This window comes from Opisthocomus hoazin, chromosome 1, assembly GCF_030867145.1.
Source record: "Opisthocomus hoazin isolate bOpiHoa1 chromosome 1, bOpiHoa1.hap1, whole genome shotgun sequence".
Taxonomy (NCBI): Eukaryota; Metazoa; Chordata; class Aves; order Opisthocomiformes; family Opisthocomidae; genus Opisthocomus; species Opisthocomus hoazin.
The window spans coordinates 18,657,560-18,685,090 of NC_134414.1; the positions used below are offsets into that span (position 1 = coordinate 18,657,560).

Below are 27,531 nucleotides of genomic sequence, written 5' to 3' on the forward strand. Positions count from 1 at the left end.
AGAATGTGATCACATTATGTAGTCCTTTATGGAGTTTGGGAAAGGGTTGAACTGGTGCAAGGACTTTTCTTCTGAGTCTCCGTAGTACTGCTGTTTGTTCCAGTTCTCAAAGTAATGGAAAGAACCCTGGAAATGAAAATGCCTTCATACGACTTTTTTTTTTTTTCTGATACTCAGAAAGTAATCTTATTTTATTTGGGAAATCCGCAGAGGAATCCAAGAATCGTATTTTTGAGAATCAGTTTAAAATACTTCGAAGCATTGTGTTGCTAGCCCTATTTTTCTACATGAGGTTTTTGATTGCAGAGTGGGAAGAGGGACAAGAGGAAACGGAATAGTGGCTGCAAAAATAAGCAGGTTATTGCTTCCAGTTTTGCTTTGGCAGTTGTTTCAAGAGTACACTGTAATAAAAGTGGTGCTACCTTTGAACATCGTATCATGCCTTTATCTCTTCTATTAGTGATGCGTGTATGGTTAGACTGCCTGCTGCCCACTGTCCGTTCTTGGCATTACACGCTCTGAAGTGAGGACCTTTCTGTGAGTGCTTTCCTAAGAAGAGCAATGCTGTTCTGCAGCTTCAGAACCACGAGGTGTTTATAGTCAGAGCAGTAAGCTTGGTGTTAAGTCCTTGGTGCGTGTGTTGTGCACAGTCTGCATGCAGGCCAGTGCTAATGAAGGCTGCCTTTGAATATCTGAGTGTTAAATACTGTATTTGATGTATCTGTAAAAACTCTGTTTTGTGTATCAGCGTCCACAGCTTTATGGGCCATGCTTTCAGGAATTTCTGGTAGTTCTTACCATCTTGCAAGCTGCAGCCGCTTGAGGAAGAAATTCCAGAGGGATTTGTGAAGAACTCACCTGACTCTTAGTGACTGTGTGCAAAATCTATTGCTGCACCAATTAGACTTTTGTCAGAGACATTTAAGGCATTTAAGTTCCCTTTACTGCTTTGTTCCAGTTCAGATTCAAACCATTTGCTGAATGAATTTCTGCTGCCTAAGACTATAATTGTATAGGATAGCATATTTGGTTCCATTTCATGCTTCGATTAAGGGGCTGGAGCCCTGACGGGTTCTCTTCCCAGGTTAACAGGATCATAGAGTCATAGAAAGTTTTGAGTTGGAAGGGACCCCTAGAGGTCATTTAGTCCAACCCCCCAGCAGAGAGCAGGGACACCGCTAACTAGATCAGGTTGCTCAGAGCCCTGTCCAACCTGGGCTTGAATGTTTCCAGGGATGGGGCCTCCACTACCTCTCTGGGCAACCCGTTCCAGTGTTTCACCACCCTCATTGTGAAGAATTTCTTCCTTATATCCAGCCTAAACCTACCCTGTTTTAGTTTAAAAACATTACCCCTCGTCCTGTCACTGTTGTCTCTACTAAACAGATTGTCCCCATCTTTCCTACAGGCTCCCTTTAAGTACTGAAAGGCTGCAATCAGGTCTCCCTGCAGCCTTCTCTTCTCCAGGCTGAACAAGCCCAACTCTCTCAGTCTGTCCTCATAGGAGAGGTGCTCCAGCCCTCGGATCATTTTTGTAGCCCTCCTTTGGACCCGCTCCAACAGTTCCATGTCTTTCTTGTGCTGAGGGCTCCAGAGCTGAACGCAGTACTCCACGTGGGGTCTCACCAGAGCAGAGTAGAGGGGCAGAATCACCTCTCTCGACCTGCTGGCCACGCTTCTCCTGATGCAGCCCAGGACACGGTTGGCCCTCTGGGCTGCCAGCGCACATTGCCGGCTCATGTCTAGCCTTTCGTCTATCAGTACCCCCAAGTCCCTCTCAGCAGGGCTGCTCTCAATCCTTTCATCCCCCAGCCTGTATTGATAGCGGGAATTACCCCGACCCAGGTGTAGGACCTTGCACTTAGCTGTGTTGAACCTCATGAGGTTCACACAGGCCCACCTCTCCAGCTTGTACAGGTCCCACTGGATGGCATCCCGTCCTTCTGGTGTCTCGACCGTAGCACTCAGCTTCGTGTCATCTGCAAACTTGCTGAGGGTACACTCGATGTCGCTGTCCATGTCATTGATAAATATATTGAACAGCACCGGTCTCAGTATGGACCCCTGAGGGACTCCACTCGTCACTGGTCTCCATCTGGACATTGAGCCGTTGACCACTACCCTTTGGCTGCGACCATCCAACCCATTCCTTATCCACCGAACGGTCCACCCATCAAATCCATGGCTCTCCAATTTAGAGAGAAGGATGTTGTGGGGGACTGTGTTAAAGGCTTTACAAAAATCCAGATAGATGACGTCCATTGGTTTTCCCTTGTCCACCCTTGTTGTTACACCATCATAGAAAGCCACTAGGTTGGTGAGGCAGGACTTGCCCTTGGTGAAGCCATGCTGGCTGTCTCGAATCACCTCCCTGGCCTCCATGTGCCTTAGCATATCTTCTAGGAGGATCTGTTCCATGATCTTCTAGGCACAGAGGTGAGGCTGACAGGTCGGTAGTTCCCAGGGTCTTCCTTTCTACCCTTTTTGAAATGCCCACCATTCTCATACATTTTGCTTGTGTTCTGTCTCAAAGTTAATGAAATCTCAGCTGTGGCACAATACACGATTGCACACGGAACAACCGCGCGTTGATTTTAAGGTATGCTTTGGAAGCTGGAAGCAGGATAGAGCTGTCTACTGTCATATCACCGGTATGTTCTCTGTCGTTGTATGCCTGTGATATGATTTGGTCAGAGGACATCATCAGTAGCATAGATGAAGTAGTCTAACACAAGCTTTCTTTAGTTTATATGTAAAGACCCGTCAAGCAGAAGAAAGAATATGGAGAATGCAAAAATACAGCCATATGGTGTATTGCAGCAATATTCAGAAACTTTTATCTCTGTTTCTTCAAGGCAATTAGGCCATGCCTGGAGACATTACTGTCCTTAAGAGAGAAACTGTCTTAGGGATTTTAGGGTTTTTTTCTGACTTTTTTGGGAAACAGATGATGAAGTTGGGAATTTTACTGCTGTATGCCTGTATATATATTAGGCTGTAATAATCCTGAAACCTAAGGAAATATTGCAAGTTAATGTAGGGAGGACAAGTGGAAACACAGTACTTTCCTAAAGCAAGGAGTGGAATATCATCTCTCAGCGGATAACATTTTCATTGCTGTATGACCAACAGCTCTTCCTTTTGTTGGATTTGTTATTTACAAAGACAGCTGGAAAGTCCTTAAAGGATCTTGGGCCACTTTAATTGTGTCTCCTTGTATAATAGTGTTGCAAATTTAGGGAAGTGTTTATGGAGGACTGAATTGGGGGTAGAGATAATTGCTTAACAGGGCTGTCTCGCTTCCCCTTCAGGCTTTTCTATTTACTGTTGCTGCTTGGAATTGAAATTTGTGTCATCTCCAACAATGTATTAATGATACTTAAGGTATAAATCTGTAACTTTTGTTACACCATTTGCAAAGAAATGTACTTCACTCTTAACTCAGCAAGGCCTAACTAACAGTGCCCCATATAGCTGAAGACTTTGCTTCATGTTTTAATCTTTTCCAATTCTTGAAATCCCCTGAGTAGGGTAGAGAAAAGGGTGCACAAAGAATGTCACAGCTGCTACCCTCAGGCAAAGCTGAATCTATTCCATTGTGTGTAATATCTTAAGGGCATCGTCAGCCGCAACCCAGAAATCTCTGTGCGCTACACTCCAGTTTTGGGAGTGGTAATCAGAACAGTTCATGCCGAGGCTGTTTCTACTCTAAACTTTTTCTTTCATCCCATTCTAAACCAACTGCGGAAGATTCCCGTGTGGGGTCCCGTAGCCCATCTGCCATGTCAGGCTGGTCTTGGCATAGCTATTGTGGCCCTGCGTAGGAATTTGCATCCAGCTCTGCTCTTGAATTAGTAGGTACTGTCACTTTCACGGCTTCCCTACGGTCGACCACCATGTTTGTGATTCTACGGTAGAGGTTAGAGCTCTGCAGAAGGTATTTTGGTTTCTTCTGTGCCAGCCAGAATGATAGGTAGGGGGATATCTTGCAGGTAACCTACGCTGCCTATGCACAGGACAAATTTGTATAAGATTTGGCAAAAGGGTTAGTTTGAAGTTGATTTTTTTTTTTTTTTTTTTTTTTTTTTTTTTTTTTGGAGGCAATTTGTCGTAGTTTCAAGAGCAGAAATACTCGGTTTCTCCTGGTGGCACCAGGAGAACTAACTTTCAGTATATATATCAAGTCCTGATGTACTAAAATGTGCTGGTGATAGCTCTAATATAATTCAGTAATTGCATTTATGAGGACACACTTAGTCTGGTCATGATTCATGTAATCTTTGAAGTTTTTCACTGAAAAGAAATAAAAAGGGAAAACCTTTCAGGAAATTGTGCGTTACCTGGATTGAGGAAACCAGCTGGTTAGGAAGACAGAGGAAAAAATACGAAGGAATAGAATCTGTAACTCAGTCATTTAAGGTAAACCAGAATAGTAGGTGACACGCTTGTTGATGGAGCAGTTAATGTTTGGGATATAATGAAAAGTTGAGATTTCACACCAGGTATAGAAAATAATTAGGTTTAGCTTCATTTGTGCACTTGCTTGTGTTACACAGAGACTTCCCTGTCCTATTTCCCAATACAGAAAGTACACAGTACCAAGTCAGGAGTTTTGGTAGGTCTGTCATGATGTGTTCAATGGTGTGTGCTTGTGTTTTACTTTTAATAAAACAGGATTTCCAGTGAATTCCTAAAACAGTCCCAAAAATCTGAAGAGCAAAATCCAAGTTAATCATCTCAACTTCAACAGAGACTTCAAATAATTTTCTCACAGACTTAAAGTATAAGTCTTGTCTACACTGTCAAACACAAACATTGTTTTATTGAGATACTCATGTAGTTTTTTTTATGGTGACGATTTTATACTGAAGAACAACTTGTCTTTCTGAATGTTGGTGACTAGTTATTTGAAATGTCGTTTTATGAAGAATCATGTCCATATGCAAAGAGAAGCGATGGATGATTTGTTCTGCCTTGTTTGTATTCTTTTATACCTAGACTAGACCTCTTTATTTTTTTGCTGTTGCAGAAATTTCATGTAGTATGTTCTTCTGGTAGCTAAGATTAAAATGTCTGTTCACCGTCTTTTGCTTTTTCTTTCTAATGGCACATTCCTGTTATACATTTTAGTAAAATAATCTGGCAATTTCTGACCTGCTTAGGTTAGTAATATCTTTTATGAGACGATCTTTTCTTATGAAAGTTCTCACTGCAAATGATGTACAGTGTATATACACAAAAGATGTACACTGTGTATAAGGTGACTTTATCCGAATAAAGGCAAAAAAAGAGGACAAAAGAATCATGGTTTTGTAATGACTGAGAATTGTTATATTAATGAGTTCCTCAACATACCTTGAAAAGTGTGCCTACTAACAGGCTCACTGTAGTTGCAATAAATATGATGGAATGTCAAAACTGAAGGCCTCTTAGATAAGTCTTTCTTGAAGGATTTAATTAATTTTTTGTGTCCTTTGTGTGTCAGTTCATTTCTGACGTGACTTGCAATAACACAGTTCATGTCTTTTCAGTGCAGCAACTGGAGTCCAAAAGTGAAAGTATATCACACTTTGTGCAAAGTCAGATCAGTTCTCTTTTTAGGAATGGTTTTATTTTATTAATCTCTTATCATCTGAAGGTTATTGTAAATAAAAAGTAGCAGATATGATTTTTGGGGAGGAGGTGTCTCTGGATCTCCTGCTGCTTTTCTGTTCTCTTTGAAAAAAAAAAAAAACCCAAAAGACAACAAACAAACCAAACCAAAAATCCCACAGTCCCCCCACCCCCTGAAACCCAAACAAAACACAAACCAAAACCAAATCCAAACCAAGAACTCTTTAAAATTAGGTTAGGAATTGAATGTGACAAATCTTCAGTGTGATAGTGTTTAATGCCAGTAAAGATGTCTTTCAATTAGAAATTCCGATTCTTAGTAACTGCAGAAATGCTCTTTGTGTGCTTAAAATGAGATCATCTTTCTTTTCATTAAAGTTGTTCTTGTCAATATGTGAATAATTTGTATATGGTATGGCTGTAAAACTTGGGGATGAGTGGGGAGCGGCAGCTTCATATTTTTAATAATGCACAACACTTTGAAAGTGCTTTTTGGTGGGGGGTGGTGTGGCTTGGAACAGTCACTCTGCTTGATACCAGAGTTGACATAAGTTTGCTAACAGATCTTTAGTGTGTTATGGGTGTTTTAGCTTTCTTTTTCTAAGGCCTGTTACCATAGACCTACGTTTATGGTACAGTCTAAGTTGATTTCCTTAGTTTATACAACATTTTCTGATTTAACAAGGATTTTGCTTCACCTAGGCACAAATGAACAGTAATAGATAGTTTCTGATAGCAAGATGTTGGATTTAACAATTTATTCTATGAAGTAAAATGTCTTACATTGTTTGGTTGTCCTAGAGATGTTGAGTTTAATTCCAAGAATATTTACTCATTTTGTTCTCTTCGCACACTACAGAGCTGTGATTCTAGTTCATTAGTAGGTAGAATTTAGGTTTAATTTGATAGTACTGAACTAAACATAATGGCTGATTTATATGTTTCATTGATTCATTTCATTGGTTTGCTAAAATTTCTGAAAACATTTTGAGGTTGACAGTAGTGCTTTGTCAAGATGTGGCTCAGGTTATGTGAAATGGAAGATACTGAATATAAGGACTGGGGCAGTTGTTACGTAAGACAGCTACTATGGAAAAAAAACAGTTTAGTGCAGGGAAAGATAACATAGTGTTGGTGTCAGAGTTCTTGTTATTACATCTATTTAGGCCGTTTTTGTGCTGCTTTGCAAAACAGAGGGAAAGATCTTTACCTGTGGAGAATGTCCTGTTTCCGTACTTAACTCAATAAGGAGAGATACAGAGAGTTTGTAGGAAGTTACCCTGGTGCACATGCTGCAGATACTGAACAAATGAAGACCTGTATTCCTTCCTGCAGTACTAGAATTTATTTAAACATTTCATACATGTAAGTGGGGGTTTGCCTGCTTTGTGTTCCGTAAGTTGATAAGCATAAACTGGAAGCTGTGGAGAAAACTGATCTGTAGTGTTGTGTTTTGGGTGGTTTCCTAGTACATAACATTCGAAAATTCAGGATATGGAGCAGGTAAGGTACATGTAAAGACCGTGGTTTGGTGGAGGTTGAAGAGAAAGCATTTGAGGGAAGGTGTAAGGTGGGAAATGGATCTGTAGGTCAGGAAACACAGAGCCGAGTGGGAGGCGACAAAGAGTTTGCCTTATTGAGCCAGCCTTATGATTAGTATGATTTTAATGTAACCAGCTTGCTTACTTGGAGACTGTTCTTCTGTGGCTCTTCACTCCAAGAAGGCTGCTGGTTGGAGTTTAGCTGGTAAAGTAAGGAACATGATGACTTTCTCAGGTGATGGTCAGCTAGGGAGAAGTTGGAAGCTGCTACTGCCTAAAATAGCTATCCGTGTTAACAACTCCATATTAACATTAACTGTGCCTTGTGTGGTATGCTTAAGTGGTCTTGAAGAATCGATAACGCTGTCTTTGTGCTCAGAATTGGAGGTACTTTTAAAACTGCTTCTCCCATAGTCCATTCATCTGTCCAGTATTCGGATATGTTTGGAAAAACTGATGAATGTTGTTTCCGTGTGTTCCTGCAGTTAACTGCAGAAATCATTCTGTAATGCAGCGAGACAACTTTTTTCCTCCTGTTTCTTACTCCGCACTCAAATAGCGTGTAAAAACAAAGGCTATAAAATATGTACTTATGTAGACATTTTATGATTTCATAGTATTACGTGGATTTTTATAGGAGTTAAATGGAAATAAACGAATGCATAATCATGGGTGCAGTGGTGTTTTCCCAGTTTCCACTGTTCCCAGAACTCAGTTGAGCAAATGTAACAAAGAGGGGAGGAATAGCACATGCTGGTACTGTAATTTAAACACATGGTCTGTGAAGCATTGCTGTGCAGTGTTTTTACATCTGTATTATTTTTACCTGCTTTCATTGCTTTGCAAAATTGACCAGCAGAAAAGTGAAAAAATGTTCTCTGGTATGAAGGTTTCTGTATAGTCCGGTATATGTAGGGCAGTCTACTACGTTGTGCCCTGGTGTATAAATAAATAAGTTAAAAAGGAAATAAAGAAGTCTTGCTGCATGTGACATGTTTCTCAGTGGAGCTGAATGTTGGAAAACATACGCAACCAAAGATGCAGTGTGCGTAACAGTACCTGTATTAAATGAGCTGTATTGTGGAAGCTAACATGGCAGTGATACCATTTTAATGCTGTAGTAACAAGGGGTTTCCTGTGCACAAGGGAAAGCTGGCAGTAGTTGCCACATGTAGACAAAGCAGAGCTTTGTTTACTGTTACATTTTTGTACAGGTAACATTCCTGCCTATTTAATGACCCTGCTATAGCGTGTCTGTAAGTCTCTGACCTGGAATTGTATGTGTGTGTGTGTGTTTAGAGAGGGTGAAATATACACATCTTAAAACTTTTTAAAAAGCCACTTGATGATACCTTCTACCTTATAAGAGAAAGTGCCTTCAATTACTAGAATGTGATGAATAGTTCTACATCATAATTGGTTTGGTGACTACTACCCCATTTTGTGATTTCTGCATTTGTATCTATTCATTCTCCCTTGTTTGAAATGATGAAAGTAGTTACAAAATTTAGTATTTTGGGGGAAAATACCAGCTTTTTGAACATCAAAGAACTTGTTAAAAACATTTAATAGTTGCATAGCTATTTGTTGCTTAGGGCAGGGAGAAAATAATATTCTGTTTTGTTCGTCCGGTTTGACCTGTGATGAGCTCTTCATTTATCACTAGAGCTTTTGGATGTTGTGGTCACACATACACATAAACAAAGTTTGGGATTCATCTCTTCTAATGTCACTGTATTTGACCTGGATAACTTAGGTCCTCTTCTTGAAGGAGAAAATACTGGTTCACCTTCAATATGTTCCTTAAATTGATCAAATGAATTATGTCCTATCAGTGCTTACGTAGGTTCCTTTTGTATTGGTGGAGAGCTAGGTGGCAAGGTCAGGTGTCAGTGTCCACAAAAATGCTGGTGTTGAGGTGACAAATCTGAATTATTTATCCCATCAGAATGTCTAAAATAATACAGTACCAGCTCCTGAACTTGAATATGCTTTAAAATAAGAGAAACTGTGAATTGGGAACAATTGCTGCACAATTATTATTTAATCCCAACAAAAAGATGGAAAATCTACATCCTGACTGATCGTTCAGTACAAATACACATTGATCCACCAAGATACTGAGAGCACAATGCAAGACATGGGTACAAAGCAGAGGTGTGAGTTGGAGTACCTAGTTTTGAACTCAGATCACCCTTAGAACTTATATTGCAGATTTAAATGTTGTGGTTTTGCTGAAGTAAATGAAAATGGTCATTCCATGTAATCCAGAAAAATGTAACTTCAAGGATTGTTAACATAAGGAAAGAATGGTACTAAGGTAGCGATGCATTGGATTCTAACTGAGAACAATCCTACTTGAATATGAGTTTTATACCAGTTCTAAATGAATCGATAACAAACTTTTTTATCAACGCTCAGTGTGTATTAGTAGTTTTATTTTTGTCCACATGTACTTCTTGGAGTAGTGTTGCTTAATGGTATCAAGATAATGTTGATGCTTGTTAGGAATAGCCTGCATTCGTTATTCATTAACAAAACATGCTAATCGCATACTCAAAAGGTGAAGTAATCATTCATTACACTTCTGTATTTTCATTGAATTGAATGCTTTTGTGAATGACAGCGCTGAATGTACTTTCCAGTCTTTTCAGAGTAATCTAAGCTGCCAAGGTTTTGTAATTAGGTTCTGCAGAGGGCTTGCTGGGTTACTCGGCTGTCCAGCTGTCCTCATCTCTTCACGTGAAGTTGAAAGGCACATCGCTTCCATATTACTGCTCTAGTGCGACTGGATACTCAAATTGCCACGGAGAGAGTGTTCAGTTGTCAGTGTTGAGGGGGAATAGTCCATCAGAGAATCCGAGGATGTGGGCTACGCACAGAAAGTTTGGGAAGACGAATAATTACTCACTAGGCAGTTCATTACAACTCCCTAGACACTGAATGTGAACTCATCATGCCAAGTTACTGGACTGTGCTTGAGATTCCATACATAACTGGCTTGGTTTGAAAGACTTTGAAGTCACATTTAAACATGTCAAGTGACTAATCAAAGAGAAAAGGAAGAGAATGTTTAGTTCATGGGTACAACATCTAGTTATGGTACAACAGTCTAACTTAGGATGGTCATGTTGAGTCTTATCTTACCGTTGCTCTAGCTCTGATCGCCATGGCTGTTTGTTGGGAAAATGGTGGTGGCCAGAGTAAGGGTTTGAGAATCTGACATACCCTGATGCTTGGAAAGAGTCCGAGCAGTTCGTGCTTGGTTTTGACTGTGACTGCTATTGGCAGGCTTAACCTTTTGTTGTTAAACTTTCTGTGCTCGCGGGTCCTTGTTGTGAATGCATGACTGTCCTAACTCTGGCTTTGTTTTGTCTTAGTCACATTGATCAAACAACAACATGGCAAGATCCTAGGAAGGCCATGCTTTCGCAGATGAATGTTACAGCTCCCACCAGTCCTTCCGTGCAGCAGAACATCATGAACTCAGCATCGGGTAAGCAAAATTGGTATTTATGAAAAAGATGATACAAATGAAGATAGCACTAGCTGTTTTGATCATGGGGGAGGGAGTTCAAATCTCATAATTGTCCTTCTGGTTTTAAACTTTAAATTTGTTGATACCTGATGCGTCAAGCAAGAGGCTGATACTTGAGGTAAGAGAATTTGTATAATATTTATGATGTCAGCAGAAAGTATCCTGTAGATCTTTGGCTTGTGTTTCTATTTTTTCAAATGGATGATTCAAACATTTAAGGAAGCAAAATTTTTTGTCTTGAATTCTTCTGACTGAAAATGCTGTTAAATTTATGAAGATCAGAATTTCCATTAAATTAGTATCAATTTGCATTAAAGCTGTGGTGCTTCTGCAGTGTTCTTCTGCCTCCCCTTGCTCACTTCCCAGACTTGGTATACTCCCAATCATTTACAATTCCTACATTTGTTATAAACATCTGATTTTTTCCTGTCTTCCCTAAATGAATAAAACAAACACCTGGAAAATATATTTTCCTATCACTTCCAAAATCCTGTATCATGATGATTATTCCTCTAGCTGAGGAAGTCTGATAGCATTTCCTGGAATAAAGAATTGTTTTTCAGCTAGTCTGGGGGGGCCGTTGCTAGACAGCAGTAAAGTGTGCTTGTTCTTGCTATAGAATCTGCTGTATATTTTCAGACCTCTCTCATCCTGATGGTGCAGAGAGCAAGCAGATAAATTTGGTGCTGTGCTAGTCTGACTGCTGCTCTCATACCTATGCTCTGTCACCTTCTGTCTGTTGCTGAGGTTCATGTTTTACTTATTTTCTCACAGTCTGATTGTATTTTGTGTATGTCTGCTGTTCCTGTATTTCACAAAGGTTATTCTTTGGTGCTGCTTTTTGTTGTCTGTTACGACAGCTTTGTTTCATGCTGCAATTCATAGGCTGCAGACAATACCAAAAGATTAACAGGCGTGACCAAACGGTGCTGTTCATGACTGAGTGTTAAAGGGGAAGCAAATCAAACTTTTTGCTGGCTCAGCCAGGAGGTTGGATTATCCTGAAACATGAGAGTCCTGTTCAAGTTCAGGAAGTAATGCTTCAGAGCAGTTAAGGTCTCAGGCTCTGATGTGAAAATACAGTATCTGTGATTATTTTTTCTGTAAGTATATCCCAGGAAACGTGCAGCAATAAAGTTGTCACGTTTTTGCAGGGACACTTCTCAAGAACAGAGTATAGGAGAAAAGAAACAATTCCTTTGGTCTCTCTTGCCTTTTGGATTATCTTATTTGTGCTAAAACTAGATGCTTGCCATTTGAATATTAACATAAATTCTGTGGTTTAAGATAGCTCCTCAAACCTTCCATTGTACCAAGAATTAACAGGAAAAAATATTGTTAGTGAAGTAGGATTTATTATATGTACCTAGAACTGAAGCGTCCTTAGCAAAAAAATAAACTGGTTAGTTGTAGGGGGTAAAAATCTAAAAGATAATATAGCAATCAGTACATGAGGATTATTTCTAAAAGAAAATCAAGAGTTTACATGTAATTGACTGATACAAGTGTGAGCAAGTGATCCTGCATAGATACTGTTGCTCATGCAATAAATACAAGTTGAGACATTTAAGTGAGTTGTCCTGTGACTTGAGAAAGCACTTACTTGAATATAATTTCATTGAAAATTTATTTTTAATTTCACAGGTGATACTGTATTGAATATGAACTGAAAATCTTGTAGAGTTTTTCTTTTATCCCCCTGTGCTCTGAATTTGATGAAGTGCAACTTCTGTGTATATTGAGATATGTGTTTTCATGGCATTGCTTTTTTTAAGCTTATATCAGTTGAGGTAGTGTGACTTGGAACTGGCTCTTTGGATGCTCCTGCTTACCCTGAACTTACTTGCATTTAACAAAAGTCTGTTTTTAATTAAATAGTACTGAACCTGCATTTATTGGATATGATTCTGTTTCTGATAACTGATTTGGCAAATCTTTCTGTACTACAAATTATGACTGCATATTTGTTTTTACTAAAGTCGCTAACAGCTGGTTCTGTTACCACAAACTCAGTAGTAAAAAAGTAACTTACGCTTCCTTGGTGGCCTCATAAAGAATCTTTGAAAGAAGTGGAAAAATGAAGTAACTGTGTGCCACTTCAGCGCAGTGGAACTTAAATCTGAGTGCTAACGTCATAAATAGAAGACTACTTAATGTTCTAATTTGTATATTCATCCTCAAGAACTGGAAATAAAGATGAGAAAATTAAGACAGAAGTTTCCTGTTATGAAATATTGCTGGCAATGAAACATGCCCTAGTGCTTTGAGAGCCTTTTGTGAAAGATAACTGGGAAGAACCAAGTGTACGTATTGTGACAGCTGGAGGTCACTGACTTGCAAAAAAAAATAGCTGAAATGCCACAAGGGAGAATGTTTTCCTTTCTGTACGGTTCATCCTTGTATAGTGCTCATTGATTGTAGCCTTTAATCAGAAGTTACTGTCCAAGTTTTAGTAGATTTAAGTACAGACTGCAATAGGCATTTGTGAGTAAAGTTGCTCTAGTAAAATGTGGGAGAAGATTTTTTAGGAGCTGTCTTGAAAGCCATTAGATCTTTAGCCATTTAGCCAGAATTAGAATTCTAGCCATTAGCTAGAATTAAGAAAACAAACTGAACAGGGAGAGAGAGAACACAGCTCAGAAACCTGCTGTCTGCGTGTTGAAGATAAACCTGTTGTCTGTCCTGGATGAATAGGACAAGTGGAGCTCATGGAAAATGGGAAGAAAGGAAAACCAAAAGTTGTGATAAGGACGAAGGCAAGTCAACAGAGTGTTTAAAATAAAAGCAGGGAAGATGTAGGCTAGCATGATATTGAGATTTTTACATTGTTTTTCTTAAGAAATCCACCTCTTGAGGCAGCTGAGACTGGAGGAGAATCCAGGTATCTTGCTGCAAGTTATATTTCTTTAAGGAAATGAATAGGCTTCTGAACTAGCTTCATCTGTTCCCGACATGATTTTGTGAATGAACTATTTCAGGACTGTAGGTAAGCATACATCCTTTACAGGAGGGCATCGGTGTGTGAAAAATGAGGAATTTTTTTCCTGCCTGTTTTGGTTCTTAGATTTTTTTTTTTTTTTTTTTTTTGTCTCATTCTTACTGAACTTTATCTTGCTGTGTGTAATCAAATGGTTTGGGCCATATGTATGCAGAGAAACACAGTACTCGCTTAGAAGGTATTTGTTGGTTAATCTTCTGTGAAGTAGGATTGCATCTTCACATCAATAATAGAAAACAAGCCCGTTACTTGTAAATATGCAACATGTATATAAAAATTAGTCTTGACTATTCTGATTTTGTGTGTGTTTCTAACCATTTTTCCCCTAAAGGTGTTACAGGAAAAAGTATGTTCCTTCTTGATTTTAAAAATTAAAAGAAAAAAAAAGTAGTAATAATGGTACGTTGTTCTTCTGAGAAACCTCTCCTATTTGAGGTAAAGTTATAAATTTGAAAGTAAACATGCCTGTTTCCTATACAGTGACAGTGGATGTAACAGAGATAGGGTAGTAATTGTATTTATATACTTCCATTCTTCAGATACTTTTACTTCCTGAATCATGCTTGACAGCACTGCTTACTTCAGTCTCTTCTGCTTGTGCATAGGCATTAGCTCTGGGTTAGCTTTGGAGCAGATTAGTTGTCTTTGTCCTGTTTTGTCTTCTCTCTTACATTGCAGTTTTGAATTGGGCTTCCTGGTGAAAGTTTGTAGACCTGGTGCAATTCCTATGCCTCTTGGGGTAAGGCTGTAGTGCCACGTTAAAAGTTGGTAGGAAAATGGACGCTTGATTTCATAACTCTTGAGGGTTTTTTCCCTCTCCTTGGGAAGCTGGAGGATAGGGAGGAATATGCTAGTAACTAAAACAAGTTCTAGCTCTTCTTTTAGGTTCTTGCTCACTTCAGTTGCAGAATTCTCTTCTGTGTAACCAGTCATACTACAAATTCTGCTTTGTGTACAGTCAACGCTACGTGTGATCTGTTGTGAAACTCCAGTTTCTAAGTATCTGCATGACAGTAATGCTCCTTTCTTTCTTCATCTGCAAAAAATGCTTCTTTTTTTTAATAGTGTATTTTTGTAAGTTTTACTGATTTGACAGAATAAAGGTGGACTTCAGGTAAATTTTGTAGACTTTGATATCACTTTTAAAAGTTTTGGAATTGCAGTGACAGTGATTGAAGGGAAAAATACGAGCTTTCACAAAGAAAGGTTAGGAAGGTTCTTAGAGATCAGTGTTTGTATTTGTATCCAGTTCCTAGGTTGTCCATGCATATTCGTTTAATATCTAGATACAAATGCCCTCTAATATGCATTAACCTGGTGATAAAATACAGCTTTATTTACATTCATTTTGCAATTTTTAATCAGAAACTGTGGGGACTTGTAAGATTTACTTTGTATTCCAGCATAGCTTGAATCTATGCTACATTTTTGCTTTTGTTACTCTTTCTGCTGCTTTCCATCTGCCAGCGGTGAGCTCTGCTTTGCCTTCAAGACTCTGCGTTTCATGGCAAAAATGGCATATTGAGAAAGTGAAAACTCACCAAAAATGGAGACATGCACCAGAAATACGCACACAGACTTTTAAAATTGCGTGTATTTATGTTAAGTCACGGCATTATGTAATTATTTAGTTGCAGAGGTATGCCTTATCAGTAGTTCTGTAAGGATGGCTTACGTTTGGAAATTGGAATCTAATTTTTGGATATCCTTGTCTTTAGAAGTACCACAGTAAATTATGAGTTCCCAGAAGGGTTGTTTCTCGCTGTGCAAATAATGTCATAGAATGGTGAGCTTATGGTTGTGATTGTATTCAGTTGACCTATGAGGCATGAAGCAGAACAAGTAAGAGACTGTGTCACAAGGATGGTGTTGGTGCTAAATGTTTACAAAGGTTCAAGGGCAGACTGGAAAAGTACTTGAAAGAGAGATCCTTTGGCACCTAGTAAGTAGACAGAATTTCGCCCAAGAAATCACCTGAGGTACTTGGTGGCCAAGTGACTACTCATAGCCACTATATTTTGGGGGTCTATGTGTGTATTCAGTGCTTTGTTTAAAAGCTTATAGAGCCTGACAGTGACTAAGCGGGCTGCTTTCAGCAGTGAGATCTGTGTATCATGCCAGGCTGGGTGCCTGGACTAAATGAACTTTTGGTTGGGCCCAGCATGACTGTTTTTTGTACAGCGTGGGCTACAGTAACTACGGGAATTTTAGTGAGAAGGTCTGATGAGCAGTAATATAGAGCTTATATTACTTAAGTTGCTTAAAAACATAAGCTAATACTGGGCATTCTGTTGCTATTGAACCTTTTGGGGGAAGAGGGGCATGTAATTGCACAGGAATTTTCCTAGATGCTCAGAGTGAATGTGTGTTCTGTTCTTCACTATGGTTTTCCATTTTTTCCTCCAGTACTTGCCTCTAACACAGAGTTAGTCAGGCAGCCGGTTACAGAATTGGACTTGACAGTCTTCTGGTTTCACAACTGCTCGCAAAACCAAATAGGAATTACATAAAGCAGTACTAATCAATATCTGAACTACCATTTCACTATGTAGGGATCACAGCAGAAACACACGAGTTCCTTCACTGGCCAGGGAAGACCATGATTAATGCCAAAAGTTTCTAGAGATAAAAGTTCTGTTTCTGCAGCCATCAATGACACTTAGCAAGGAAGACTTGCTACTGTGACAGCCAGGTGAGCAGACAGACCTTTCCCGTCCTGTCCACAGTTGTGCATTTTATTTAGAAAGAGAACCTTGCCCAGGTTTGTCTCTAGTAAGCTAGTACTCATCAGATCACTAAATCTAATAAGCAGTATTCTTTCACCAGGTAGGTGGACTGATCAGCTCCTGGCGTCCTGCTTCAAAGGCATTTTGTTCTTATTTACTACAAGGGAACATGCTGGACCAGTATATGATTTCCTTAAAGTTCAGCAGGACTGACACCCCAAGGCTAGTTCTGTTTCTCCTAAAGCCAGCTGGGTTTTTTGGCTTTGCAGTTCAAAAGAGAATTTCTTGCTGAGTTTCATCTCCGAGGGATGTGTGGCTTAGGAGGACTCTGAGGAGAATGGTAATGAGAAGGTCTGCCCACAAGGCTAGGGTGTTGGCTTAGCGGTCAAGGAACATTTCTGGTTCTACACTTGGATGATGTGGGGCATGTCACTGTGCTCCTGTGCCCCAGTTTTATAAACAACATCCCACCGATTAGCTGGCTAGTCTTTGGGTATGGCAACAAGTACAGGGTTCTTTGCACTTCAGCTTTCAGTTCTGCATTGGTGTCCTGTTATACCGTGAATATGTTAGGATTTATGAATGTTTGCAGTGTTGTCACTCTTTCTTGCCTGTTCTGTTCACTAGCCTCTGATAAAAGCTGAGGTACTCTTGTTACCTGTATGCTGCATTTGTGAGTGTCAAGGGTGGGAAGGAAATGTCCAATGGTTAGATCAGTGTTTTTCCTCACTCGAAAACCTGTAGCTCTAATGGTGGAGTAGTGAGGTTGCTAGAGAAAAGCATGGTTTTCTGAGCCAAAATGAAAGAGTTTAAATTAGAAATGGAGTTTGTGGGGGTTCTTCAAAGACCACAGTACGAAGTTCGTGTCCTGGTTATGCCTTGGAATATTGCTGGAATGCAATCAAATGACTATTATACTTTTCTTGACATTTTTCCATGAACAGCTTTTGAGATTAGCAAACAAATGTATTCCCCCTCCTGCTTTAGACAATGTACTTTGAATGTGGATATAGTAGGTACTTCAGGCATTTATCAGATACACACGTTTTTTGTGTGTAGATGTGAATCTCGTATGAAATTATAGTGCTTGTGCATACTTAAAGGTCTGTTAGTCCACCTGGCTGTTAAACTTGGCTTTTCCTAATGTATTACTGTGTAACACTGAGGAGGAGTGGAAGAAAAGGTTGAAATATGATGGCTTCCTGCAGCAGGTCTTATTGTAATTGCTTTTACATTCTTAACATTTGTAGTGGATCTTTTGCTGCAGCATCTTAGGATTGTACTTAAATCTAAAGAAATACAGGCAAGATCCTCCTGTATCTAATTTAGTTATTTTTACAAGCCCGTATCTATGTAAGTATAAGACATAGATTTGTAAAGCACCTGCCAGATGAGATGAGATGGATGTGACTTTAAGCATAGCTTTCAGTCTAAGCAAAATGCAGCTGAACATACATGATCATACAGAGCTGGGATTCGGTGGTTTCTGAACTGTATAGTGATGAAATGTGGTTTGCTCGAAAGCCGCTATTTGGATCGCACGGCGAACACACCGCAAGACTCTGTGTTCAGGCATTAGCTCTGGACTCCAGAACACCACCATCTACCTCCCTTTTACCATTTCCTAACTGTGGGTTTCCCTGCCTGTGCCAGCCTGCTTGCAGAGGCGTAGCACTGCTATTCGTAGCATTGTGTCTTTGTCTGCTCCTGGTGTCTTCCTACCTTTACTTTTTCGTTGCTTGTTTGCCTCCCATTCGTCAGGTTTGTGTTTTTGCTTGCTTAAGCCTTTAACGCTTTCACAGCAGGTTGTGGTATGAGGTAAAGGGAAATTTGGTTTTGTCTCTCTTTTTCAATTGTGTGTGAAAGATAGAGGAGTATTTCAGGAGCTCGTCAGTGTTACCTTGCTGCTGCTGCTGCGCCTTAATTGCTAGATGAACTTTCCCATGAAAGGTAGAATATCTCTATGCTTATTCTTTTTCCTGGTGCTCATGCTGGTTTCATTCTGGCAGGCTTGACTTATTGCTGGTTTTGTACTATAGTGCTATAGCAAAAGGAAGTTACAAAAGCACACGGAAGGATGGAAACAAGTTATAAAATTAAACTCCAAATCCTAAATCAAAATGATAGAAGTGCTTTCTGTTCTTTGATTTCCCACCTGCCACTTCTTTGCCCTTATCCCAGTAATGTTAAACATGAGCTTGAAACTATTCTGTTTCATGTACTGTTATATATGTAAAATGTTGGAATTTTTTTAGATCAATTTCAGCTGAAGCAAACAAGAGCCCGCCATCAACTCCTTCCTTCTATATTGCAGGCCCACTCCCCGATGGATGGGAACAAGCTATGACCCAGGATGGAGAAATTTACTACATAAACCATAAGAACAAGACCACATCTTGGCTAGACCCAAGGCTTGACCCACGCTTTGGTAAAAGTTCATCTCACTTCAGAATTTTTGATTCACTTCAGTTCACTCAGCTTTAATTTTGCAGACATATTTTTAAAACTTTTTATAGTACAATTAAAATATATTTTAATTTAAAATATAGAGACCTTATTTAAATCATTATTAAAAAAAAGAAAAAAGATAGAAAGGATTAGCATATATCCGGTAGGAGTGTATGTCACCAAAGTTTCTAATGCTAGGGGTTGGGATTTTGCCATATGATTTATACCATTCCCAAAATCGGTGGCATTCAGAAATTACTTACCTAGAAACAATTTCAGCCAAGCTCACTCTTCCCTTTAAAATTGCAAAACTTTACCACAGAGGAATTTTTGCATTCCCAAACAATTATTTACTTTCCTTTGCGCTATTCTAAAGAGGGCATTGTCAAATAACAATTTATGCTGTTTACATACACTTGAAACATATACCAGCTTATAATTCCAGCTTGTCACAGTGATGATATGACAAAACTTTGTTTTAAACAATATGGAGAGAAATTATTAGTTTTGTTGTTTCCACTTTAATAATTTTTTGTGGAGTAAAGACTGTGTAATATTGGAAATAGAAATAGTACATTAGGGATCACAAGGTCTAGGCATAAAAATTGAACAAAATAGAACCGATATCTCATTTTTTGTAATGTTTTTGATCTGTATGAAAAGCAGAGATGCACGCATTTAAATAAAATATTTGCACTGATGACTATGAATAGCAATAGCATATAGCAGTAAGAGACTCTAAACTAGTTTGTGAGATTGTCCGAGGGATTGTTCTGATGTACTGAAGATGGTATCACAACTTGAGTTTTTGTATACAGCCATGACTTGTGCATGTAAGCTTCATTAGCTGTATTAATTTGCCCTTGATTTGTTTTCCCAGTAACTTACTATTTTCAGCTCCTTTGGATCTTAGTTATTTTTCTGGAGCCATGGAAAAAACAGTAGGGGTAAAAAAAAGAAGAGATCATTGTGGTTTTCAGGCTTTAGTTTTGGACTCGGTGCAACTAAATGAAAACAGTGTGCAGATCACTGAGTAGGTCAGGCTGAGGGGATACAAAGCCTTTGAAGCTTTACAGGGGTTGACCTAACAACAACTGTGGGCCCCTTTTGGGAGAGGCATTAACTCCATGAATGCCATATAAACACAGAGCTGCAAAACTCAACAGTTCCTGTTCTGTTTTTCTGAAACGGCTGTTAGAAATTTCAGCTTTTTTGTTTTGTAGGCTTTGAGTGCTCACTTTAAACATCCGTTTGTTCTTATCGGGAACACCAGCTTGTCACACTTTGTTTATAAACTGCTCACCAGTTTAAGACAGGTTGAACCACTGTGCAACTTGAGCCCAAAGGTGGGGCGTATATTGAAGGTTGTCAGCTTTGGCAAATGTCCATGCTGGCCTTAACACCAGCCAGAGTTGCAGACCTGTTTGCGTGTTGCAAGAGGAGCGTGTGGGTAATTTGCAACTTCACAATTACTTAATATGTGAATAAGGCTGAAAAGGAAGCAGTCATTTTGAAAATCCGTGTTTCGTTTTGCAGTTAAAAGAGGCAGGTCAATTATATTTATTGAGTAATCTTGCAGGTTATATATTTTTCTTTTCTTTGTATTACTTCATAGTTTCCATTGATGAGCTGGAATTAAAAAGGAGTGTGGAAAAGGCTTTAATTGACAGAGGTCGTGAGTGAGATGAATCTTGTTTCTCAGAACTGTTTTGTACTCCTGTAGATAGTATGGTCTAACTGTGAGGGCAAAATCTGCTTGTCTTGTGCATACTGAAACTCCATCAAATGTTAAGGCTGTGCAGTTAAACTGAAAGACGTTAGAAATGTCCAAAAGACTGCATAAGGGTTTCTTGCTGCATAGCTTCCCTTTTTGGGCCCACTGCGTATGTGTATCCCAGACAGGCTTGAGCACATGCCAAGGCTCTTTATTTTGTGGTCGGACTTTTAATCTGTTCCAGACCTTTTCAGTCAAAGAGCTCAAGTGTAACTGAAAGGGGCAGGAAAGGAAAAAAAAAGCATGTGGGCTCTTCTGATCTAGAGTGACGGCAAATAGAGACAAGCTGCTAGCTGCTGCTGAGCTTGACTGAAGGAGTTTTCCTTGAAATCCTAACTTGTACACATTGTATTGTGGTTTATGTTTTTATCATTTGAGCCAAGAAAATACAAAATCTCATTCCTGTTGCGTTCTCGCTTGTGACCTCCTTAAGTCATTCCAGTAAAGAAGAAAAAATCTGTTTGACAGAGCTAACTTACTGAGTCTTGCATTTATTTATCGTGTGGAGATCCTCAAAAAATATGTGCTGTGACCCTAAATAGCATGTGAGTGACTCAGAAGTTTACCTTTCTGTGCTTAATGTAGGTTGAAAATCCTGTTGGGTTTTTTCCCCCCATACTCTTTTCTATTGCTGTGCTTTAATGTAAGGGCTTAGTTTTCACTAATGGTTCTTCACAATTTTTTGACTACTAACACTTTCAGAAGCAATCCTAGGTGAATTGGTCTTTGTAATGTTGAAGCTTTTGATTCTCACAGTAATACTGTTGATTGAAAATGAAGGAGAAATTCATGTCTTCCTTGATACTGACGTTTTCACCAGTCTGAAGAACCACTGAAAATGATAAAGCTGTTGAATGGTATGTGCAAACATACTCATCTGTTGCAGTATTCAGAAACAGAAGATTTGAAGAGTCTCTGCCCTTACTGCTTCTGAATTCGCAGCTTCCAGGGAGACAGCCCTTATGGCTCTGTATGTTCCTCATCAGATGGAAGCTTTGCGTTAGTCTATTTTCTCTAGTAGGTGTGCATGTACCTCCTTTTTTGTTTGTTTAAGTAGTGCTGGGATCTTTCCACTAACATGGCTAGAAAAGAGAGAGGAAGGAGCATAAGTTTGAAGAAGTTGTTTTAGGCAGACACACCTACTGACTTACTTGGTAAGGGCAGTTTGGGTATTGCATTCATACTTTTTAACAAGAAAAAAAAAAAAAGGATGCAGTTCATCTGGATTCTTTCTTGGAGCAGGCTTTTAAGACTAATGTATCAGATAAAAGTCCCTGTTAGAATAGCTGGCTGTGGAGTAGGCTGGGTCTAAAACCTGAGTGCTCCAAGTTGAAGGTAAGAAGTTTGTTCCAAGACTCAGATGTAATATCTTAGAAGTGGGTTTGAGGTCTTCAGATACACCACTTAAATGGCAGTGACGTCTCACTGTGGCTCAGATGTTGATCCTCTAAATCTATGTATTTGACTTCAGAATAGCTTTGTGTTAGGAGAATACACAAACTTTAAAATCTAGGAAAGAACTAAGTATGAGAGAAGGGTCTTCTCATGCCAAGCACCGGCGATTGTAAAAGATGACATGGGATCAAAGGAGTGGGGATGGGAGGGGAGGGTCCTTAGGCCTGTGTCAGCAGGATTGTCTAGTGGAGCATCTGGTACAAACATGCTGTCCTACCTTCTTAGTAGTGCCTTTGCAGGCCTCATAGTAAGGAGCTTGAAGTTACTTTTTTGTGGTTTTTAGAACGTTACTTGTTTAAGAGAATTGGACTGTCAGGTTGAGCTTGTGTTTTTGACTGTTTTGTCTTTTATTTACTTCTGCTGTTCTCCATTGGTCATTCTTCACAGATCCTACTTTTTCTTAAGCCTTCCGGATAAGTTAATATGCTTTCCTGATAGTCAAAGAACATCTGGGTAGGAAGCAGGTCAGCTCTGCATTCTGAGTGGCTGGAGTTTGTGAAATAGAAGAACATGTGCTTTTTCTATAAAACTAAATTTCCTAGAACCAGTTGAAGTTTGGAATCATTCAACTTTATTGCTACAAGTTTCAACGAATAGGCTTTTGTATCAAATACCATCAAAGGGGTTTTAACTGTTATTAAAGTTTGCAGATGATAGGACTTATTTCTGAAATGCAACTTAAAATAATTTGTCTTTTGAGGATATTTAATTTGTTGAATTCAAAGACAGGACAGTGAACTTTAAGTGGGAGAATACTAGAAACTTGCAGCAGATTTCTGTCTCTCTACTGGGTTAGTGTAAGTCGTCTGTTTCAATGGTAGTACTCCATTAGAGTAGTCAGACAAGTCTGCAGGAGTTGGAGTACAACAAGATACTGTTTCAATTTTCATATTATTTCATTCCAGACTTCAGTTTTATAGGTTTGTTACTAGTGATCATACACATGCCCGGTCTTTTTCCTTCTCTTCTTTCAAATGTTGGAGCTGCCATATGGCGTATGAAGCAGAAGATGTGATCTCAGATTCATTGCCATGACTTTATTTTTGTCAGTCCCACATAGAGATTGTTAATGTTTTTTTAAGTTCCGTGTGAATTTTGGATGAGGGAGAAGGCAAGACAAGACAGTGTTTAATGTCATTATGGAAAGTGCCGTAGGGGTCTGTGTGCAGTAGCTGCTTGAACTACACAAGTAGGAAAAGGAATAAAAGTGACGATAACAGTAGGAGTATAGAGAGAATGCACATCAGGATTTTCTGCTTCCTTTTTTTGTAATGTAAGAACATTATACCTTTGAAGCAATGAAAAGGGCTTGTTCAGAAATATGGAAGTAAAATGCACCTGCAGATTTCACTGAAATGTGTATTTATCATTTCCATTTAAAAAAAAAACAACACAACAAACTTGAAATGCACTTAAAAGCTTGAGCTTCAGAGCATCTGCTAGTTTTTAAGTACCGAAAATTAAAATGAAGTGTTCCACACTTGTTGCTTTCTTATCCCTTACCTGTCTAGCACTTTGTTCAATATGTGTTTCTACAAATTAGTTTGTAGGAGCCTTGCTAGAGTTGGATTTGTGGTCAAAATAGAACTAGAACCCTAGACTAGAGAACTCTTTTTTTTTTTTTTTTTTTTTTTTTTTTTTTCCTTTGATTAAAAAAAAAAAAAAAAACAAAGCCCAGACCTTATGTCTGGTCACAGTGATTTTTCAGATTTTTTGTAAGTTCCAGATCAGGCTTCCATTTTTGCATGAGAGTAGAGTGTGACCCACAGTTGGTTTTGAACTGAAATGCAATGGTATATTCTCTTTACACGGTCTCTAAAACCAAGTGGATTTGACTCACCTGAAAGGTCTGTTGGTATTAGATTTTTCACTTCCCTGTCTCTGTTTTTCCAGAAGAACATTTTCAGCAGACCACTTAACGATGGGGAAAAGACTTCTGTATTTTGGTATGTGTGTCAGAGAATGTGTAGAGATGGAGCAGCATCAGTTTTCAGTGAACCAGAGACTTGTGTCAAAGAGAGCTCATTGCCCATCTGCGGAGGCAGATAACAATTTCAGTGGTAAGCATCCCATTGTAATAGGGGATGCTGCCTTTTATGGTAGGGACAAAAATGCTTATTATTTGTTCAACGTTACATCTTGTTTTGTTTGAAAGCAGAATGTATTTAGGCCTCATTACTGAACAGAGTGCACTGAAGAAATCATTACATCTGTCCACAAGTATTGTGTAAGGATGCAGTTATCTACTTTATGTAGAATATTTGTATACTAATAGAAAGGGAACACATACACATATACTTTTATTAAGGATTTGTCAGGGCAGTACGTTTATATAAATTTATATAAATTTTACCTGTTCGGGGTTTTATTTTGTTTTCAGAATAGTTTCATCTTGTTTGAGAAAGGAGATTTGTTGGTAATGGTGTCTTTATGCCAGTAAAAATAATCCATGCTTCCAGTGTTGTGCTAGAACAGCTATGACTGACAGAAAACTGCACTCCTAGCAGGTAATTTTTTCCACCATATCCTTCTAATACTGCAGTTTGCACATCTCTGTTGATGAGCATACTATGTTGAAAATTGAAGGTGCATAGTTTTGAACACATCGTTCATTATCTGTAATCTAATATATATACACACAATAATTATATACTCTATATCTAATCATTTATAATCTAAAACTCAAAGAAGCGTCAGATTTTTTTCTTCCTTGAATTCAATCATGTTGAAACATGATTTCAATTTCTTACATACAAAAAACAATTTTGCTGTTTCTTGACAGCATACTGTAGATTTTATTTTTTTTTATTACAGTAGTTCTTACTGGATTTTGTAATTCCTGTTTGATCATTTCTAATTTGTTTATGACAAATTTTAAAAAAAAGATGCCAATGTGCACATGCATATATTTAGGGTTTATTCCCCTCAAGTACGCTGAAGTAAACCTGCATTAAAAAAAAAAAACATTGTCATATTATTTTATAAGAAATTATACGGAATCTTATGTTTTGGCCTAATTAACAGAGGAAGTATTATGTGGGATTAAGCAGTGAAACTGTTTGCAGCTAATACCCTTATGTAGACTCTTTGTTGGTTAAACTGTGGTCTGAAATGCGGACTAGCTTTGATTAAAAATACTTTGCCAGGTATTCAGTGGACGGACGTGGGGCCTTCATGAGCTTAGAGTTCTGCACTGTCTGTAGTCCTCACTGTTTCATACACACAATTTAAACTTAGATGACATTAGTTGAGGTTTCTGCTCATAATCTGTCCTGTGCAGCACGTCCTACATAGTTCTTCTGTAGTACTAATACTTTAACAGTTCCATTCTGTATGAAGATTTAAAAAGAAAGTAAAGTATTTTTTAAATTGTTTACATTTCTCTTAAAATTGATTTCATTTTAAAGAATGCAATATGTTTTGTTTTATATGCATACACTGAGCAGAAGTTTCTTACAGCTATTTACCTTACTGCTGAATCTTAGCTTTTCTGGCTGGCCAGAATATTTCAGTTCTACTGAAACTGGCATACACGGAGTGAAAGTGCTTTCTAAATATTTCTGTTGACTTCTGTGGGGAAAAAAGTTAGATCTGTGAACTGCATCAGCATTTTGCTCCAGTTAGATTACCAGTGTGTTAAGAGTCTGTGTGTGGACGCTGTAGAGCCTTAGTGGTGGTCAGTCCATCCAGCTGTTGCACCTCTGTATTTTAGGATTCAGAAATACTTTTGAAAACAATGGCAGCTTTATCAAAGAAAACACAGTACAGTTTAATTTATATTGTTTTAATCAGCAGGTGCTGTAGTGATAGAATAACAAAAAGAAAAACATTAATTTGTTATGAATATGAGTGATTGATAAATGCAGAGTACTCAATCTGTAGTTTGGACGCGATTCTGTAATAGATAGTATTTTCGCTGGATGTATCTTGTTTTAACCAAGAGTCCAGCTCAGGAGTGTGTGAATATTTCTTTTGACCTAAGATGCTAAGATTTGTCTGTACACTTCAGATGGTAAAATGAGCCTGGAGACCAGTCTGTTTCAGGTTCCCCCCTCACTCTAAGCTCCACAATTCTCAGATTAACAGAGACTGAAAACAATGGAATATTTTATTGTGTTAATTTCTAAGTTGCTTTATATCAGCAGCATTATGAAACTGCAACCTGGGATTTCCTTAAAGAAATATGGCAATGCATGAGAAAGTAAGTAATCCAGAAACATGACTTGTATCCTGATTAAACAACAAATTGTTGTACCAAGTCTCTCAAAAAAAAGCCACTTGGATTAAGTTTTTATTACTTCCGAGACTCATTCTTTCAAATCCTGGTGGTGATTTTTTTTTTTTCGCCTTTCACAGCTCTTTCAATTTAATCAAATAGGATTTTTGCCTTTGTTGGTGCTGCAAACTAGCGCTGTTCAAAAACCTGGCCATAACCAAAAATGATGCACAGAAACTCTCTAGTTTCCAACTGAAGCTGAAGGAGACAAGTATTCTTTTTCAGTTCCCTTAGTGAAACATTGATTCTTGTTATTAAGAACTGTAAGTTACAGTATGCTCAGATCCTGAGCCTTTGTTGTTGTTTGTTCAAATAAGTAACATCTTTAACTTTTCAGATTGAAATTAGTTTTAGTTTTGCAGGGTGAAACGATAAATACAAAAGAAAAACCATCAAACGTTCAGCTGTGTCTGTTAATCATTAAGGGTGCTCTACAGCAAGCTTTGCGTGTAATTCTGCATCGGGGAAAGGTACTGTGTTACCGCAGTCCGTCGGTGCCCTGGGACGTGGGCTCTGAATTGGGCTAGGGTCTTGGGAGATAATTAGCCTTTTGTGTTTGAGTCCTTAACAATCTGGTGGCCTTTTCTCTCTAGCACCAATGGCTGGTAATTGTTTCTCTCTCTTGGTTTGTGTTTTTGGGGTCTTATTTTTCTGCATTAAGGATGTAGACAGCAGTCTAAACTTTTTTCAGTAACTGTCAAGTAGTACCTGCTACAGTACAGAACAGGCATTTTGCTGTTGACGGTAGAACATTTAATGTGTAACACTTGAAGACCACTAATTCTCTGTTCTCAGAACCATATTGCAGCTATTACAATAGACTGAATTCTGCAGATTGTGAAGTTAAGCCATATTATAGGATGGCAAGATCTTTTTTATTGTCTGAAGTTTCCCGTGTTTTTTAGCTTGTCTGCCCCTCCTCCTCCTCCCTCAAATCCCCCTCTTCTAGAAACAAAGACTTGTTTGTTCCTTCTCTGCCTGTGAGGTCTTTGCAGCCTCCACTGTGTGGGTGCAGAGCCCCTTGTTTAAATGCTTTCCATACCCATGGAAGGTAAGGAACAGGATGCATCAGAAAACTGAGAAGTCCCTTTCTAATAGATAAATGAAGCTCTTTGCCTTTGAATTCAAAGCACTTAAAAAGAGCTGTGTGTCTCAGGATCAT

General features: G+C 38.7%; 1 protein-coding gene across 4 annotated transcripts in view; it reads left to right on the forward strand.

Moving 5' to 3' along the window:
- YAP1 (Yes1 associated transcriptional regulator) overlaps positions 1 to 27,531 on the forward strand; it is a 92,937-nt gene that overhangs the window by 38,457 nt on the left and 26,949 nt on the right. For 3 of the 4 annotated variants that reach the window (XM_075417893.1, XM_075417899.1, XM_075417906.1), the window contains exons 3-4: positions 10,535 to 10,650; positions 18,731 to 18,844. In XM_075417893.1, coding sequence (XP_075274008.1) covers positions 10,535 to 10,650; positions 18,731 to 18,844 — 230 coding nt within the window. The remainder of the gene's footprint in view (positions 1 to 10,534; positions 10,651 to 18,730; positions 18,845 to 27,531) is intronic. The other variant, XM_075417915.1, reaches the window with a different exon arrangement.